The following is a 20,483-nucleotide window of genomic DNA, read 5'->3' as shown; positions in this document are numbered from 1 at the left end:
GCCTTCTACGATAATGACCGGCTTTCTATACATTATCCCTTAGGCCTACATATTCACTGCAGCATGATTAAGACATGATCAGTAGCCTACAACTCATGTCAACTACCTAAATAGCCAGCCTGCTTAATGTAGTCTTCATTCTGGTCCAGACTAAACCCATTACCCTGTAGTCTTCATACTGGTCCAGACAGAACCCATTACCCTGTAGTCTTCATTCTGGTCCAGAACCCATTACCCTGTAGTCTTCATACTGGTCCAGAACACATTACCCTGTAGTCTTCATTCTGGTCCAGAACACATTACCCTGTAGTCTTCATTCTGGTCCAGAACCCATTACCCTGTAGTCTTCATACTGGTCCAGAACCCATTACCCTGTAGTCTTCGGTCCAAATTAATCAGCTTAATTCTGACACTCTCTCATGTTTTAGTGCTTGTAATTCTCTTTTTTGGGCCCCACTCTCGTGGTTTCTTTGACCGGACATATTCGCAAATTATTTCTGTGCTCACTTTGAAATGTTCCAACGTTGTGCGTGCGTTCCGTTGACTCACTCAACATGAGGCCCCCTGGTGGCGAGGCCCGGGGCTGCAGCCCTTAAAGCCCATTGTCTTAATCCGGGCCTGCCAAGGGGAAATTAATATATATATATATATATATATATATATATATGTGTGTGTGTGTGTGTATATACATACAGTATATCCCGCACGAGAAGGGTTCCACGGGCCACTAGTAACTGTCTCGTTCCCACGGAAAACCTTCTCATGCTCACTCGCTGTGATGTTTGAGTGACTCTACCAGCAGCATCAACCACTCCCAGTATAATCTACCAGCAGCATCAACCACTCCCAGTATAACCTCTGCTATAACACATCAGCGTCTAGGTCTGTGTGTTTGTATTGATTAGTTAATTGGGTGATTATTGTGATGTATTCTTACTGTGTGGTTGAGGCATGGGACCTGCTGCTGTGTATTTTTAATTGTGTGTGTTACAACATAAACAGTATTACTGTTCAACCAATAGTATCCCAGCCGTACATACTAAACCTATATTTTGGACCATTTTGAAATTTAGCATTTTTTGCCGGTGTTTGTAATTCACTGGAGGCCTAGAATATCTACTGTTGGTTGTGTGTGTAGTGTATGGGCTACATCATTATAGATATCATCACAGTCACTAAAATACGTATCTTCAGCATGTTATTTCCTTTATGAATTGGATAAACATTTGATAAACTGCAACACAACAACACATAGTAACACAGTTGGTTGTACAAAAACCCTATTTATCTAGATTATAGTTACATGTTTTGATGCATTTAATTCATAAATGATCGATGTCTTCCTATCATTGTACACTGCCAAGTGGGCTTTTATTAATTACAATTGTAATCATTAAAAAATATATGTTTAGTGAGTTGCAATTCTGCGCCTAGCGAGCCATGGATGTCCCCAAATATAAATAGCAAAATGTATTGTTTGTTCAATAGAGGTGAAGTACATACAATCCTGCGCTACTATAACCAAACACAATGCTGCTTGTGTTGCACATTTGCATCATGGGCGATGTAGTCGTTATTTCTAAATGATCAATTAAATCATTAATTAAATTTATTACAAAGGTTTGTACTTCCAAGTTAGTAGTTAGTCATTCCCAATCATTGATATATCGCCAAGCACTAACCCTATTCATCATAATGGTGCGGTAGGTGCCATTACAGAGCTATTATCTGAGTGTAGTTTTATAGAAATGCCACGCATCTTTCAGCTATTAGTGAGTGAAATGCTGTGAGAACATATTTTTGACGGGTTTCTGCCTCTGAGACAATTTAGATGATAGACTACTCCAGTCTAAACCGTATCAGTCAGAGGTGTGCAAAAACCAACATTTCTCACGGAAACAATCGGAGGGAGGGGATTTTTTATTTCTTTTGGTTGTTTGGCGTGCTCTCTTCCGCTCTTTTCTGCTCGCTCTCTTTACAACTTTCAAATCTTATCTACAGCACCTTCAATAACTACAACCATCAACATGTCACCTACAGCACCCTTATTAGTTTCATGAAGGCCTGATGGAGTCATCGGTCAACAGGTGGCAAGTAGTTCCACCGACTGGGGGAGTCCATTCTTAGAGCTTTTTTTGATCCGTCTTGCTTGGAGATATATATTGTATATGTTACTGCGACCATGGCAACAACAAGAACCAGCACCTTGTGATTTCCCAACCCTAAGATTAAGAAAAAATTACATTTGTAATATTCAGTGTTATAGAAATTTTAGACATAGTGAGAATGATTAGTATCATGTTGCTTTACGAATCAGTGATTACTCAAATGTTAATACAATTTGTATAATACTTACAATAGCAGCTGCGGTAGATCAGTTTCAAAGGTGTTGCAAGCTGGGGATTGAAAAGCAGATGTTAATAAAGAAAAAAAAATGTTTTTGCACAATTTGCAATGACATTTTCAATGGCCCTGTCCGCAAAAGGAGGCAATAGTGTATCGTTGCTATGGTTGTTTTTTTCTTTCGTTTCCAAGTCATCAAACTAATTGTGAAGAGATATTATACAGGCGACTATACAGGCGATGTGATTTGCCAGTATTGGTCAAAATGTTTTGGTCAAAATGTGTGGGATGAAATGGAAGTAATTAAAACTGTATTAACCATCAGTTCTAATATCTAGGCCCAACTGTCAACTGGCAGACAAAACTCCAAAATAACTTCAACAGAAATGTCCCCACATGTTATTACACATGCGTTGTTGTTAAGTGTGATACATTTACGTTTTTCATGGCATATCTGGATATTGTTTAAATACCATAGAACAGGGGTATCCGACTTTTTTCAGGATCTTATCAAATTCCCTTTTATTGTGGGGGCATTGCAGCATCTGTCCCTGATAGAACAAGATGTCCACACTGAGGAGGATGTTTGATGCCTCTTCTGCCATGGGAGTGACAAACTTTTCAGGGTCATAGCTATGATGTAGCACCACCAAAATAACCGGCTTTCCACCTGCAGTGAGAAACAAGAGGAGTGGGGGAGAAAGCAGAAAGGGAGGGACAGACAAAGGATACAAATATAATAATAACAAGATCATTTGGGGTTGATAGATTCTTTATTTTGAATTCCATTCCAGTCCTCACCTGGACATCTGGCCATAGTCTCCTGGAGATCAATCCCAGACCGTGTACTGATGATACAGAAGGCCAGGACGTACTCACATTGGTCTGGGGACGTAACCTCAGTCTGACCATTGTTCATCAACTTGACCTTAAATTCCTCACAGATGGGGGGACCATTGCCGTCCACACTGTAGAACCGCCTCATCCGCCTTCCTATGAGTAAATGAATGTCTTTCAGTCCGTCATTACAACCACTGAAAGAACAATCAACCAACAAAACACTACTAACTCACTTTAAGGCATTATGTACATTTGTGTTTAGCTATTATTCTGGAATTGGTTTTCAGCAAGAGGAAGATACATTTATTTAACAAGGATCTATTCATTGGCACTTGGCTTGATCAATGTGAACGTGTTGTCCTACCTCTCCAAGGCCATCCTAGTACCATTCTGGACGCTGCATACAAAGAGACAAGAGGTCAGTGTCGTCCTTTAAGTTCTGATGGAGAACAACTCTTCATGCTGTTATTCCCTCTAGCGCTGACAGCGTGTGGTTCTGTGGTTCTGTCCCTCTAGAGCTGACAGCCTGTGGTTCTGTTGTTCTGTCCCTCTAGAGCTGACAGCCTGTGGTTCTGTTGTTCTGTCATGTGGTTCTATAGGTCTGTCATGTGGTTCTGTAGGTCTGTCATGTGGTTCTGTAGGTCTGTCATGTGGTTCTGTAGGTCTGTCATGCCATCCGTCCCTAAATTTGGAGTGCGTGCGTATTTTGTCCTTTATGGTAAATGCAATGAAACAGCCAAACAAGGGCTGACGTCAGAGGCAGCGACTTTTTTCAGACTACGTCCGGTTATCAACATAAGGTGTTAACACGACAACTGTAGTGCTTACACACTAACACAAAATAAAGCATGTTTACTGTATCATAGCGCGAATTTGCTATAGAAACACATTGCTCCATAAGTTCTGATGATGGCAGAAATATTTGAGATCAGGACAGCTCTGACTGTACACTTTCCAAAAATGTTACAGTATTTACTGTATCATTTGTGAGAAGTTCAACTCGCCAGGTGACGTGGAGAGCTGTAAAAGCATTTACCGTAAAGGACAGAATGCGCGCGCTCCAAATCTGGGGGCGGCTGGCTGACGGCGGAGTGGCGCGTGTCCTGTACACAGCGGAACTCCTTACGGAGATCTCTGTTCGCATTCCCTTCGTTTGAAGGATCGTCGGTGAACAAAGCATTACTATAGGTACATAGGTTTACTTTATCTCTATTTGAACGGACTACTCTGATAAAAACGCAAATAATGCTTGTAACAGTTGTCATCGATATGACAATTAGAAACAGTGAAACACGGACAGTGGTTAACCCTAAAGATCATCTCTTTTGAGGACACTTATTCTTACCCTAATATAAGTTTGTCAAACGTTTCTCCGGTACCGTAGAGGAGCAGTCTGTTCCGTAGTCAGTCAGTTTCGCTTTGGACTGTAATAAAAAAAACCGCGCGTGCGCACTGCCTACCTCAGTCGCCACACACACACACACACACACACACACACACACACACACACACACACACACACACACACACACACACACACACACACACACACACACACACACACACACACACTAAATTAACACTGACAATCAAACAGAAAGCCCCCCCGTCCCGCCCCTCCTACTTGTTGTATGTTGTACGTCCTGCACTCAATGTACGTACTTATTGTATGTCGTATTTAGTTACAGTAGGCCTACTTAGTTGTGTAGCATCTTATCCTACCTATCTCTGTACACGGGGAATGGGTTAACCTAGCGATGGTTAGTGTATACGGGGAATGGGTTAACCTAGTGATGGTTAGTATATACGGGGAATGGGTTAACCTATGGTTAGTGTATACGGGGAATGGATTAACCTAGTGATGGTTAGTATATACGGGGAATGGGTTAACCTAGTGATGGTTAGTGTATACGGGGAATGGGTTAACCTAGTGATGGTTAGTGTATACGGGGAATGGGTTAACCTATGGATAGTGTATACGGGGAATGGGTTAACCTAGTGATGGTTACTGTATACGGGGAATGGGTTAACCTAGTGATGGTTAGTGTATACAGGGAATGGGTTAACCTAGTGATGGTTAGTGGCAGTGGCGTCACTAGGCTGTTTTATTCGGGGCTAAAGTCCCGGATATTATTTAATTAGCTCAGAATATAATTTTTTGGTAAAAAAATTATTGTTGTGTTGTCGTTTACCGCACGACAACAGAGCAACAGGTGAGTCAGTACACTTCAGCAGTCGGACTCAGTATTCACAACAGGTTAGTAGTGAGCACAAGCTCTAGATTTCACTGTCTTTATTAAATGTCAGTAATTCAAATGTCTGTAAACGTTTTGAAAACCAACTGATTAACTAACAGTTAATCAGTTAATAAGAAATGAATGAAGAAAAACAAAGAATACATGACTATGTAACTCATTAAACGTCATTAAATAGTTCAATTTTGCTGAATGTTGACTGTTGGTGTGTTTGTGAATGAGGCACTTTTGTGTTTGGGCAAAGGGAAGTTTGTGAAAATTTGTATTTTTACCATTGGTATTTATTGGTATATTTACTGGTAACCATGGAATGCATTAATTAAATTCAGTCTAGAAGTGATGAAATTATTCTAGTCACTAAGTAGGCCTAAGGGATAATCACCTCAAGGCAGGGCAATAAACAGTTTGATATGCCCGGCTAGTGGACGGCTTACCTTCCACGAGCCGAGCCGGGTGTCGGGTGTATAAGAGGGGGAGATGAGGGTGAGTAGATCGCACTGGTAGGCGACTTTGTAGAGTGGTCCGAACAGAATCACCTGAGTCTGAATGTCAACAAGACCAGAGAGATGGTGATCGACTTCGGTAGGAAGTAGAGGATACCTTCACAGCCACCAGATCCACCAGATCCGATTGGTCCCTAACTGTTGTATAATGGGCATATACATAACTGATATGACGTCCAATCAGTTTGCAGAGTTCCGCATCACACCACGCCTAATTTGAACTGTTGTTAATTAGGGTTTGTTCCGACGCGCACAACGCCCTTTAACTGTGGTATAATGAGCACATTCCACAGCCTGTCGTGAGCTATTGCTTAAATATATACTGTATATGAAGACATCGAAAAAAACAGAACTATGAAATCTTATTTTAAATTAGCCTCAGTGATGATGAGCGTTGCTGCTTGTTGTGTGATTTGATTGGTAATCTGTATCATATAGTGCAGGGATGGGCAACTGGCGGCCCGCGGGCCACATGGGGCCCGCGTCCTCACTCAGTGAGGCCCGCAGATCATTTAAGATTAAAGAAAACTCGATCAACAAAAACCGTACCTTTCAGTCAAGATGAGAAGCAGAGTATCTTTTCATAGAATTCAAAGGCAAACCCATGTGTCTGGTTTGCTTAGAAACAATATCAGTCATGGAAGATTTCAACTTAAGTCGCCACTACTACAACTGCACTGAATTTAATGCTAGTTGTTGCACTTAATGTTGTTAACTGTTTTTCAGTTTTGTGCCATCATTGAATGATGATGTATGTGAGCCCTTTGCACTGAAAAAAATAAGATTCACTCATGTGGCTTTTAAAACAAACTTGTTGTGTTTGTCGTTTAACAAGAGCATAGACGTTAAAAATGGGATTTGAGCATGGAAAATATGAAATGAATGTATGTTGGTTCAATTACCATACATAGGCTATGAATCAGAATGATTTTTTAGGTAGTGGCTATCCCCAGAATGCACCAGAATACAGGAAATCACATCTACCAAATTCAACATTCTCTGGGGGAGAACCCCCAGACCCCCGTCCATGACTACCCCACACCAACAACGTTCATCACCAGCCCCACTGATAGACATATATCTACACATCATTTGTTCTTACTTTGAATCATTTTGTAGCTTCTCTCATATCCGATTAGGTGAAGAGTGTGCCCTCTGATGGTGATGGTGACAAATTGTGGCCCTCTTAATCATGAAAGTTGCCCATCCCTGATATAGTGTGTAGAATGATTTGTCAAAATGTATTAGCACCTGCTATAAACAATGTAGCCCCCCGTAGCTCCTGCCATCATAATTCTTCGGCACCGCTACTGGACCTGGACATCAAAATGAACCGCTGCAGATAGAGCTCCACACATCCACAAAAACACCCCTCGTGCCGCGGTCCTGACGACCAAGAAAATAGGCCTGCCTCCATTTTTGTAGTATCGGAGCATAATATTGTGTACATGAATTCAGCAATTCATCGTGAAATTATTTGTCATTATTGGGTGACATTTTTGCATTTGAAACTGCTACATTGTTTGTCATGCGAGAGTTTGGATTAGCCTCGGTTACAGTATATTTACCTTTATTTAGGATTTTCATTACTACAACTCTCTTTGAGTAATCTCAAAATGTATCGCCAACAAAAAATCCAATGATGCATCATCATGATGTCCCCTGATGTACAAGCCCTAAACTAAAGGCACTTCGATCACATGAATAAAATGAGTTCAGAACATAACAGACATCACAAACTGGTTGACTGAGTCTCAAAAGCAAAAGATTCTACACCGTTTTTTCAAATAACAGCTTATTTTAATAACCGTGACAAAATGTAATAGATTACTATTACTAACAAAATAAGACCTATCAGGTAAAAAATGAATAAAAAGTGGTTCACTACCACTTTAAAAGAGCTTCGTACCAGGTTGAGCAGTGAGCAGAGAGAATCAGGGAGACCTTCTCAGGACGAATGACCCCTTCCCTCTTCTCCTCTTTACCTCCAGGCCGCCTCCCCTGTATATTGTTGCTATAATTGCTTACACAACAATCATATATATATATATATACACACACATTTCAGTTGAAAGTTTTATTATCTTTCATCAGTTATAATGAACAGGAAAAAACACAAATCACTTGCCAATAGCAATGAGCAAATGAATATCAGCATTAAGACATTCATGTTTTCTTACAAAGCCTTCTATCATTTGTATATTGACGCGTAGATCATCCGCGTCAGTCCCATTTAGTAATTTATGCCCCTTTTCCACCGACAGTACCAGCTCAACTTGCCTCGACTTTTCCTTTCGATCACCAAAATGTGGAATCTGGTACCTGGTACCTGGTACTTTTTTAGTCTCACCTCCGTCGAGGTTCCAAGAGAGCTGATCTGATACTTTTGTGTGACGTTAACAGGCTGCTGGCCACTGATTGGCCAGAGTGACGCCACTGGACGAATCATGACGAGCGCGACACCCGACACCCGGAATCTCTAAATACTAGCATCAGCGTTCAGTCAACAATAGTGATTGATTATTGAACATGGCAGGATCAGCGCGCAAGAACACGCCGTGGACCGTGACAGCGGTGGAGACACTCCTGTGTGTAGCCTGTCTGTTTATGTGTCGCGTGACTCGTGTGGATAAGTACGCAACTGCAGTTTCGTGCATACGTGCTATGACGACCCGCCCACGCTGAAGAGGTACTTTCTAGATGGAAACAGGACGTGCCTGGAACCAAACCAAGTCGTGCCACGCTAAGTCGTGGCGAGTTGAGCTGGTACTGTCGGTGGAAAAGAAGCATTAGCAACACCAATGCAGAGAATCTTTACATCACAAAATTAACTTGACAACAGTTTATGATCATTTAAAGGGGAGCTTTGATAGGACGTGACACATGATCTATGACCTTTTTGATTTCATTTTTATTGTGTTTACATTTGAGAAACTTGCCCTCATAGAACAGGCAGGTCACACTCAGGACGATCCTGTTATTGAACGGTTGTGAGGGATCCACGCTCTGAGGGCTGACGTTTTTCTCAGGGTCGTAGGTGTGGTGCAGCACTACCAGAATAACTGGCTTATTCCTCTCCCCTGGGAGGAGAATACATAAGAAACAGTTATGTGTTGTTCATTGTATGACCTTGTATTGTTTTAGATACATTATATAGCAACAAAGGGGGGGAAAGTCAGTGGCTCAGTAGCCAGTTACTTAAAACATTTTTTAAACAATATCCGAGTGACTGACATAGGTCACGTTTTATTTACTGTAGCTTTATGTCAAGCTTATGTATGAATTCACCCAACAAAAGTAGCTGGAAAATGCATTTCCTGCAGAAAATGTGAGTGCTGTAATGCAAAGTGAGGTTGAATATGTTTGAGTAAAGGCACACAGTAAAAAAGTTCAAAGTGTACTTTATTGTCAATCATACCATGCAACACGTAATTACACAGAATCAAAATTTCTCCATACTCCAAAATGTGCAAGTAATATTTGTAACACACAACATATAACATAAAAGTGCAAAAAGACAGCAACAATAGACAACACCACAACAACAATAGACACAACAAGTCAATATATGGTATGTTATTGAGGAGCAGTAATAGAAGGTGCAATATAATAAGGTGCAAATACAAAAGTAGCAGCAAGAGGATACATATGTATAACAAGAGGATACATATGTATAACAAGGGGATACATATGTATTGTAAACATGTAAATATTGTGCATATAAGGGCAGATTACAGACATTGGGTTTAATTGTTTTTTTTTGAGTTTAGTAGTCTGATGGCCATTGGAAAAAAGCTGTTCCTGAACCTGGTAGTATTGCACCACATGCTTCGGCACCGCTTGCCAGAAGGTAGGAGGGTGAACAGTTTGTGTGCTGGGTGAGTGTGGTCTTTGGTGATATTAGTGGCTCTCTTGCGGCAGCGAGACGGGTACAGGTCCTGGATGGATGGTTGTGCTGTTTTGGTGATCTTCTCTGCTGTCCTCACCACCCTCTGTTAGGGCTTTCTGGTCAGCAGCAGAACCGCTGCCATACCAGACTGAGAGGCTGCTGGTGAGGATGCTCTCAATAGCACCCCTGTAGAAGGTGGTGAGGGCAGAAGGGGGGAGGTCAGCACTCCTCATCCGGCGAAGGAAGTGGAGGCGTTGCTGTGCCTTCTTTACTAGAGAGGTGGTGTTGGTTGACCATGTCAGGTCATCTGTGATGTGCACCCCCAGGAACTTGGTGCTCTTCACAGACTCCACTGCACTGCCATTGATGGTGAGTGGGGTGGGTGGAGTGTGTTTCTTCCTGAAGTCCACAGTTATTTATTTTGTCTTGTTTACGTTGAGATGTAGATTATTGTTGTCACCAGTTGATGAGTTCATGTACCTCCTCTCTGTAGGCTGAGTCATTGTCGTTCCTGATGAGGCCCACAACTGTTGTGTCATTTGCAAACTTGATGAAGTGGTTTGAGTTATATCTGGCACAACAGTCATGTGTCATCAGTGCGAACAACAGAGGGGACAACACACATCGTTGGGGGACTCCAGTGTTCACGATGATGGTCTCTGAGGAGTTTTTGCCAACTATTACTGTCTGTGGTCTATCAGTAAGGAAGTCCAGTAGCCAGTTGCAGAGTGGGGTGCTGATGCCTATTTCAAGCCTATTTATTCACCAGGTGTTTGGGGATGACTGTGTTGAAGGCGGAGCTGAAATCAATGAACAGTATCCGCACGTAACTGTTTGTGTTTTCCAGATGAGCCAGGCATATGTGGAGTACTGTTGCTATGGCATCATCAGTGGAGCGTTTGGGACGGTATGCAAACTGGAATGGGTCAAGTATAGTGGGGAGACTGGATGTTATATGGGCCTTGACCAATCTTTCAAAGCACTTCATCATGATGGGTGTGAGTGCTATGGGCCGGTAGTCGTTCAGTGTTGAGGCTGGGGATTTCTTGGGTAACCGTATGATGGTGGTGGCTTTGAAGCATGCTGGTATGATGGCTTGGCTCAGAGAGGTGTTGTAGATATCCGTGAGAACATCTGTGAGTTGGTCAGCACAGTCTCTGAGCACACGCCCCGGTATGTTGTCAGGACCTGCAGCATTTCTGGGGTTCGTCTTGAGTAGGGTCCTCCGCACATCAGCTGGGTCCAGGTGAAGGGTTACATTGTCCAGGCAGGCCGGGGCTTTTGTTGGTGTGGTGGTGTTGTTTTCCTCAAACCGGCTGAAGAAGGTGTTAAGTGTGTTGAGGAAGTCCTCGCACGGTGGGGGTGTTGGCATGTAACCGGTGACTGACTGGATGCCTTGCCACAGGCGACTGGGGTCTTTTGTGTCCGTGAAGTGTGATTGGATTTTCTGTCCATAGGCGCGCTTGGCTGTTCTCAAGTCCCGGTTCAAGTTGGCCCTAGCAGCTCTGAGGGCGTCCCTGTCCCCGGACTTGAAGGCAGCATTCCGTGCTCTCATGAGTGCACGTACCTCCCTGGTGAACCAGGGTTTGTCGTTGGCTCTTGTAGTGATGTTTTTGATGACAGTCGCATCATCCATGCATTTGTATATGTAACCTGTCTCAGACTCAGTATATTCCGTTAGGTTGACATGTTGGTTGGTAGTGGCAGCCCCCTTAAAAACAGGCCAATCTGTGCATTCAAAACAGTCTTGGAGAGCTGAGGTTGCTCCTTCTGGCCATGCTCTGATCTGCTTCACAGACGGCTTACTCCTGGTTAGTGGTGGTTTGTAAGATTGCATTAGCAATAACAGAGAGATGGTCCGAGCTCCCCAGGTGGGGGTGGGGAACAGCTCTGAATGCCCGTTTGATGTTGGTGTAGACCTGGTCAAGAATGTTCTCTCCCCTGGTCGCAAAGTTCACATGTTTGTGGTAATGTGGAAGTACTGTCTTTAATTTGGCCTGATTGAAATCACCAGCGATTATATAGACAGAGTCTGGATTAGAGTTCTGCATTGAGCTCACAGACTGATACAGTGTAGACAGTGCGTCCTTAGTTATCGCATTGGGTGGAATATAAACACCTGTGATGTCGATGGCTGTGAATTCTCTAGGCATGTAACTGGTGGTCGGCATTTAACTGTTAGAAATTCTATATCCGGAGAACAGTAACTTGAGACAATTTCGGCGTGTGTGCACCACCATTGATGAAGATACATACACCGCCTTCCCGAGATTTCCTGCTGAGAGCATGGCTCCTGTCCGCCCGGAACATTGTTAGTCCGTCCACTTGAATGGCGCTGTCCGGAACGTTCTGATTCAGCCACGTCTCAGTGAGGATGATGGCGCTGCAGTCTCTCACTTTACTTTGTGTAGTTAAATCCAGTCTGAGCTAGTCCATTTTGTTTTCCAGCGAGCGAACGTTGGATAGCAGAATAGAGGGAAGTGCAGGTCTGTAAGGGTTTGCTTTTAGCCTGGCGCTGATTCCCGCTCAAGTTCCGCGCTTGCTGGGTCTAGCACACCGCTTACGGTGCATGCTAGGTCTCACAAACCGCTTGCGCCGCCTCCGGTGTCGGCCAGTGGTGGGAAGGGAGTCCGCTACCTTGCAGACCCCTGGGTCTTGCCACCGTAGAATGCCTAGCTCCTCGAGCTCTTCGGGTTCCAAAGCCAGCATAACTCCAGAAAGATGTTTTGAAATGTTGGAGTTTCGTAGTACGAGTAATGAGCTTCTGTTGTAGACTATTTTCGTACACGACTGTGACGGTACAGACAACACATTCAACATAAAATGCACATCGCTATCAGGAGCTGCCGAACAGGGTGCCACCATCTTGGATCGAAAGTGTGTGTGTGTGTGTGTGTGTGTGTGTGTGTGTGTAGTGTTGGGGAGCTACATAAAGTAACTGTCTTAAACCACAGTAAAGTGACACAGGACAATATTATAAAATTATCAATACAAAAAAAGGAAACAAATGCATAGCGTAACACAGTAAAGTGCTGCCCTACAGACTCCACCTCGCTGGGTGATATTCATCATGTGTCCAATTGAATGGACTTAGACAATTGTAATGTATGGCATCCCACGTTAGATACGTGATGACGTCAGGTAATGGGTGGTTGTTTGTTACCGGAAGTAAGTGAATAAAGCAGCATGTGAAACGGCCCCGGCGTTGTAATGTCTAACTGTTTTTATTGGCAGGCTAGCAGTTCCCCTCGACTTGCACTAGCCTAGCACCAGCGATTTCTGAAACTAGAAGGACTGAATGAATAGTGTTGAAAACGGTCTCCAATGATAAATAACACACTGGCTCACTTGGACATGAGACCTGATGTCCAAAATCCTGAACTACCCCTTTAAGCAGCCTAGCTCTGCTGGCCATTGAGAGGACACTGGTCAAGTCACTGGTAAAGACAGCTAGTTGGTATGACAGAGCATTTCCTTGAAAAGGAACAGAGAGCATAATTGACATATACATAAATTGACCATTTCTATGATGTAGGCCGAAAATGAGCTTCCCCTCTTTGAAAGACGAGCAGCCGCCACTGACAATGACAGATGTTGGATTGTTCTCACATGGAACATGATATGTTTGATTGGAGTTTCATTCTCCTTCACTGCGATGAAGGATGTGTTCCTCACCTCTACACTTCTCCATAGTCTCCTGGATATCAATCCCAAGCCGTGTGAGAATGGGACAGAAGGCCAGGATGAAGTCATATGGGTCCGACGACGTCACCTTAGTATGACCTTTGGATTTCAGTTGTTGAACCAATTCATTGTCAGCATTCAGCTTTGAATCATTCACTGTGGTGAACCTATATCTCGGGAGGTCTGTGAAAATAGAAATCTGCTGTCAAAAGTTATCTCTAACAAAAATAAAATTGTAGTGATCATTTAAAAACATTGCTAGCTTTTCCTTTTTTCTTGATTCTGGGTAGGTGTTTAGTATAGAGTTTTCCTGATCTCAAATATACCAGCCATTGTCAGAACTTTAAACATGCCTATTTACAACACAAACCATGACACAACACATACAAACAGTAAGGTTTGTGGAACTGGGACAACAAGATGTCTGCTCCACTATGTATCACTAAATATGTTTGTTAATGCCATAAGCACACCATCGGGATACTTTGAGAGTCAACATTAACCTGCCCTAGCTCGTTAATTTATACATGAGCACACAATGTGCATTAATTCAATAAAATTTACCTGCAAAGCCCGACTTCATCAAATAGACCTTTTGCTGTGCTTTTGCTGCTGTGTTGAAAAACCACACTGAAATGAAACGTTGAAATAATGACAAAGGTTATAAGATGCAAGAAACACACTAAACTATTGGGTTGGAACCATTGTGAAAAGGTCTGCAATGGTTTATGGGATGAGCAGTTCCTCACTTGTTCACAAAAAATAATCTACAGTCTTGTCTTGTCTTGTCTGTCTGTACTAGTCTTTGCCTTTTCTTCCGTTTTCCAAATTATTTTATGCCCTGAATGAAACGTTTTCTGGTGAACCGGTGATTCCGGTGAGAACCATGAGGCGAGTACCACCGGCAGTAAAAAACAAAATAAATACTTTATTATTTCTATGAGCTCACAATGTGAATGTGGAGTACATAATATTTCCCTGCACATTGCTCCTTAATTTACACTTGAGCATACAATGTGAATTAATACAGAACATTTACCTACCCTAGGTCATTAATTAATCAAATTTACCTGGAAGCACCATCTTCAGCAAATATAGGAAGCCGTTTATCAAGGCTGCCATAATGAAGATCAACCCTGAAATGAAATGGTTAAAGGTTTAATGAAAAGGTTTCTGAACACAAAACAGGTATTTTTCAGAGAACATTTGTTACATGACTTACAAGACCGGATCCGGATCCAGATCCTACTGGCTGTAGCCATGATGCCCTGATGAAAAAATAAATAGAAAGAAACTTCATGAGTGTAGTTTTTACTTTGTTAGACATTGTTAAGTTATGTTGAAAATGCTGAAATGAAGGTAACTAGGTTATAAATGTTGTAGTTTGGGTATGAGATGGTGAAGTTGAGGCCGTCTAGTAGGTCATAGGTTTTGTTGTGACGTTAGATGTTGCCTTAGACGCATTTGGCGTTAGATGTCTGACGCCTCGTGCACACTACCTCCGTCCGTCCGATGACGGAGGGCGTGTCTGACGTATGGGGGAGTAGTCTTTGTGGACGCAGCCTGCAACAGGGGCAACACTCTTGCTCTCTCCTTGCACCAGGCGTTATAAAGCCGGCTTCTTCCTGCGTCTCCCTGCTTGTTGTTGTTATTGCTAAATGGATCCGTAATCGCAAGGACAGTGTTGCCCCTGTACGTGTACCACAGCAATCGCCCAATTCTTAAATCCTTTCTTAAACCCCCCGCTGCCGGCCGGCTTTTTGACATTTCCACGGCGGGTTGTATCACAAAGACCATTTCATTGGACAGAATCCAAGTAGCGGCACACTAGTTTATTTACATAACCGTGATCTGATCGTCGCTTCTCGAAAAGTTGAACATTTCTCAACTTTTGACCACGGAGCCGACTTGACGGACGGACCCACAATGCATTTTGAGGGCGGCCCATGCAAAGTCAATGAGATGCGTCCGTTGATGGAGGTAGTGTGCAAGAGGCGTCACGCAACATCTAGACGCGTTCCCGTTCGTCTTTGCGATCGTGTCATGTCATTGGCTAGTCATTGTTATTGTTAGCTGCATTAGCCTCTTTAGCAAACAAGCTCGAAAACGGACAACACAAATTTACATTGTATTGAACGCACAGCAAGACTGTGCAATCCATACATTGGTGACCGGAATAAAGTAGCAATGTAATCAAGCGTGTAAGAGCATTTAAAATCAACATTAAAATGACCAATGTGGTACAAATACAAAGAAAAAATCTCTTCACGGGTGCAGCCATTTTTGTTGAGAGCGTCATCCGCAAGAAAGCTGGGAGATTTCCCCACTTCGGAAGGCTGGTGTCCAAGGCATAGACATTATAAAGAGTAGACGTCGCATTGGCTGTAGCAGCAGAAGACACAAGATGCCAGAGCACTGCAGCATATTACTGCTCAAATCGGCGGACCATTGTGACATATTTCAGCCATAATATCCTCACATAGCCACAGGGAGCAGCACCAAGCACATACAATAGTTAAAAGGTAATATCCTCGCATGGCCACAGGGAGCAGCACCGAGCACATACAATAGTTAAGAGGTAATATCCTCACATAGCCACAGGGAGCAGCACCAAGAACTAGGGCTGGGCGATATGGCTGAAAACTGTATCACGATATAAGTGTTTCATATTGGTCGATATCGATAATTATTGATAATTCTTATGACCTTTTTAAAAAGGACCAGGAGAAAAATATAAACGTTAACAGTTTTATTTTAAACTTAACCTTCCCCTGATTGTAGGCAGACAGGGAAAAGGAATGTCAACACAACCATGGAAAACTCAAATAAATATAAACATAAGTCTGAATGAAAATTAACATCACAATGAAAACTTGACAATTATCAATTATAAAGTGCTCAAAAACATGTGCTACAAAAAGTGCTAAAAACATTTGCAGTGTTAAATGTAAACATAGAGAAGCCTGAGATCTGAGAAGAACTATCTTCATAGATATTATTTACAATTTCCTCGCTTGTTGCGGTACTCATCTTTCGTTTCTCACATCGCGCTGTTTCTGTTATGAAACACACACGAGACGAGATGGTGCAGCCAAACTCGATACTGTTACATGATTGGCCATTGGCGTGTCGCTCCATACGTTGCTCTCCACAGGTATCAGGTTCAAAGCGGAGCTAGACTCTTTGCTCTGTTAACTTCCAACTAGGGATGTCACGAGAACCGATACTTCGGTACCAAGTCGATACCAAAATTCAAAAAACGTGACGGTACTCGTTTTTCTTAGTACCGTAGGTACCGTAGGTACCGAAGATGCAATTCCTCCGGACATCACGTGGGCAGCATATACACCTACACGGGAACATGGAAGACGGCAACTGCAGCGAGTGCAACAGCTCCGCCTCGACTCGTCGATAAAAAGAATAGCAAGAGTCGTGTCTGGAAGTACTTTGCGTTTGGAACGCTGTGCCGCGCGGCTGTTTCAGATAGGACCCGTTTCAATGTTGCGCTTCTAAACACGCATGGTACGACTGCGTTCGGCATCACTTACTTGATGTTGTTTTGATTGAAGATCGGCAGGTTGTAGTGGGTGCGGCGGTGAATGTGTGCGTGCGTGTGCGCGTGTGCGTGTGTGTTGCGAGCGTATGCAATTTCAAAGTAAACAAACCAACTCAAAGCCGATGCATGCATCCAAAACTATTCGTTCAAAACCAAATAAACAAATCAAAAACAGCATTGCTTATTCGCTTCAAATACTTTTTCTTTTCAAAACATGGCAATTAATACGGCGCGGTACCGAGCGGTTGAAAACAATGTTGGCGTCTCCTGTGGCTGCCTTGCGCACCAGCGTTATATTACTTAATATTAGGTTGGAAGTTATGTTTTAAACCCCGCCATGCACGCAAGTGTAAACGCGAGCCGCATAGCTGCATGACTGCCTGCTTTCAGTGCGTATTTTATTATTATTATTATTATTATTTGAACGCTACATGCCACTGTTCTTTTTTGTAATGTTAATAGTGGTTTATTTTTATTCATTACTTGAAGGCTACATGCCAGTGCCACTGTTTTTTGTAATGTTTAAATGTTTTTAATAAAGTACATGGGATTTATTGTTTTGTTTTTGACCGTGGTATCGAATTGGGTATCGAGAATCGTGGAATTTCACTGGTATTGGTATCGACTACTAAATTTCTGGTATCGTGACATCCCTACTTCCAACACGGAAAAAAATTATCGAAACGTTCTATCGAACGCATTTTCTATTGATATTGATTACGTGTCTATCGCAATACATATCGTTATCGTTTTATCGCCCAGCGATACCGAGCACATACAATAGTTAAGAGGTTATATCCTCACATAGTCACAAGGGGGCAGCACCGAGCACATGCAGTAAAGCTGCAACACTTGCACATAGTCAAGAGGGGGCAACAACGGACACACAGATGAAGTGAGCAGGTTTAAACGTTGTAGAAGAAGCCTACTTTTTCCTGTCTAAGCACCACTTTCAGCTTTGGAAGGGATCGCCACAAGCCAGAGAGATCGCCGCAAGCCAGAGGAGATCGCCACAACAGAATCTCCTGGGCAAACCCTAACCCTGCCCTAGCCGTATCATTAGAATCTCCACAAAAGAATCTCTTGGGCGGCGTATCGTAGATATAAAGCTTAGAGATGCTCCGCTCGTGTTACACAATTCCTCTCCTTTTGTTTCATAGACAATAGACAATAGACCAAAACCTTTACCAAATAAAGTGAGTTAAAAGCGATCCTGTCTCGGCGGCCTTTCCTGGATTAAAAATAACATAACACCATCGCAAACAGGGCCTGGGGGATTACTTTTCAGGAGGAGACACGGTTTGGCATCGACAACCAGACTTGTTGTCATTGGTTGTGTCTGTGTTTCACAAGTTAAGGCTGCACCACATTGCCAAACTCACCTCTCTTGAACTGCAGAAAGAAGCTCTGCAAAACAGTCCTCTTTCAGGGATTTTAGCTCATACAAAAACTTTTATGTGCATATATATATATATATATATAAATAATAGTTTATGTAGGCTATGTATATATTTATATATAGCCTAATCATATATTAATTGTTTCTTCAACGTATTAAAATAGCTGAATTTACTGCCCCTGTTTCTGCTTCTCTATCATATTTATACTGTGTGATTTGCAAAATACTTATCATAGCCTACATCACATATCATAGGCTGATCAGACGTCCCCGTTTTTGGTTGCCTGTCCCTGGCTCAATACAGAAAAAACTACCTGTCCCCGTTTAGTTTTTGAAGACACATTAGGTTTTTTAATCAGATTGCTAGTTGGACTGGAAATGTCTTTTATATATCAGATGACATATATCAGAATATTCTATTACTGTTAAGCCCACGAAATATTAAAACACGCCGAACCATGTGTCCTGTATCATAGCTACATGTATGACCTTTTCAGCAAAACAACCCGCGTGAAAATCGGTTTGGTATTCAGTGGGGTTTGATGAATTAAATGCGCTGACAGTTCATTGCACCAAACAGATCACACTGAGTGGAGCGGTCGACCGGTCCAACATGGCGGCCCCACGGCTCGGCAGCGCCAGTAGGCAGTATCGGTCGATGCGGCGGCTACTCTTCATAATGTCTATGGTCCAAGGCATCTGGAACACGGCTTCCCGGACACTTGCAGTATAACGCCACGGTGTGTATGGATTATTATTGTCGCTCATTATAACGCTCATACACAACGACGGTACCAACAAAGTATCATCAAGTTGTATCAAAACTTTCCGTCTGAATGTGGTTTCCCTCCCAGCCAGTGTGCCGCCCTGCTCAACACGACACTGATCCGGTCAGCCCCAAACTCCTCCAAACCAATGACGTTTTAGCTCATTGATATTATACAGCAGTGAGTGTAGACGGAGTCATTCTACTTATTCTTAAAGTGTTTTTCTTACCGTGCTGTGTTGCGTTCTGCTCTGCGCTCTGCGTCCGTCCATGACCATACTTTCACTTTTACTTTCCACGTCCCCGAGGTATTTATTATAAGCGGTACCAGGGGCGTAGCACCAAATTCTGGGCCCTATATACAAGAAGTCCTGATGGCCCCCCCCAAAAAAATTAAGTTCTAATATATATATATATATATATATATATATACTGAGTTTGTTTACATGACACTCAAGAAAGTCGACTTATTAGCTTAGTCCAACTATGATTGGATTACTAAGATGCATATACATCTTAGTCGAGCTATACTCGAATCAAATTGGGTTACTCATTGTAAATGACCACTTTTTGGATTTCTGCTGTTGCTAGAATTGTGCTGTTAAACAATAATACGGATTGGGCAAAGTGCAAATATTTATGCAATATTTTATGTGATTTTACGAACCGGACACCGACGCAAAGTGGAGGTGTATTGCTTCGCCCTGAAGGGTCTTATTTTAGATAATGACCGGTGACGTTCTATACATTATCCCGCTTATTACACAGCTACTTGCCAAAACTAAAAAATAACTTCACACGCTTCACACACTTTTTACAATTACCATTCATAGTGTTGATCAGCAGAGAAATAGTCTGGTCTCAGGTTGATAAGTTACCGGACTACTTGCGGAGTGATATGAAAGACGTGGAAAAAATCCACTTTCCTTGACAGCGGTCATTATATGCTTAGCAACGGTCATCATTGAAAAATAATTCACCACTGGAAGTCGGGAAGGCCCATGCAAGTGAACGGAGCGTTCCACAGCATTGAGGAGAACCGTGTAATAATAATATTTATAAAACGGGTGGCTTATATCAAGCGATCCGATTGGTCCCTAACTGTTGCATAATGGCCATATACATAACTGATATGACGTCCAATCAGTTTGCAGAGTTCCGCATCACACCACGCCTAATTTGAACTGTTGTTAATTAGGGTTTGTCCCAACGCGCACAACGCCCTTTAACTGTGGTATAATGAGCACA

The 20,483-nt window shown here is 42.6% G+C and overlaps 1 protein-coding gene across 1 annotated transcript; it reads right to left on the bottom strand.

The window, feature by feature from the left end:
- Positions 1–1,900: 1,900 nt before the first annotated feature.
- Positions 1,901–19,517, bottom strand: LOC311363976 (uncharacterized protein). The gene is made up of 10 exons (XM_084483972.1): positions 19,466–19,517; positions 14,737–14,782; positions 14,585–14,650; positions 14,079–14,144; positions 13,506–13,697; positions 3,548–3,580; positions 3,145–3,336; positions 2,817–3,013; positions 2,357–2,396; positions 1,901–2,222 (listed from the first exon to the last, which is right to left on the bottom strand). The coding sequence occupies exons 1-10, from the start codon at positions 19,511–19,513 to the stop codon at positions 2,074–2,076; spliced, it is 1,029 nt and encodes a 342-aa protein (XP_084340098.1). The 5' UTR covers positions 19,514–19,517; the 3' UTR covers positions 1,901–2,073.
- Positions 19,518–20,483: the final 966 nt, after the last annotated feature.

Source organism: Micromesistius poutassou (genome assembly GCF_964030765.1).
Source record: "Micromesistius poutassou genome assembly, chromosome: 19".
Taxonomy (NCBI): Eukaryota; Metazoa; Chordata; class Actinopteri; order Gadiformes; family Gadidae; genus Micromesistius; species Micromesistius poutassou.
This window is presented reverse-complemented; position numbering and strand designations above follow the sequence as displayed.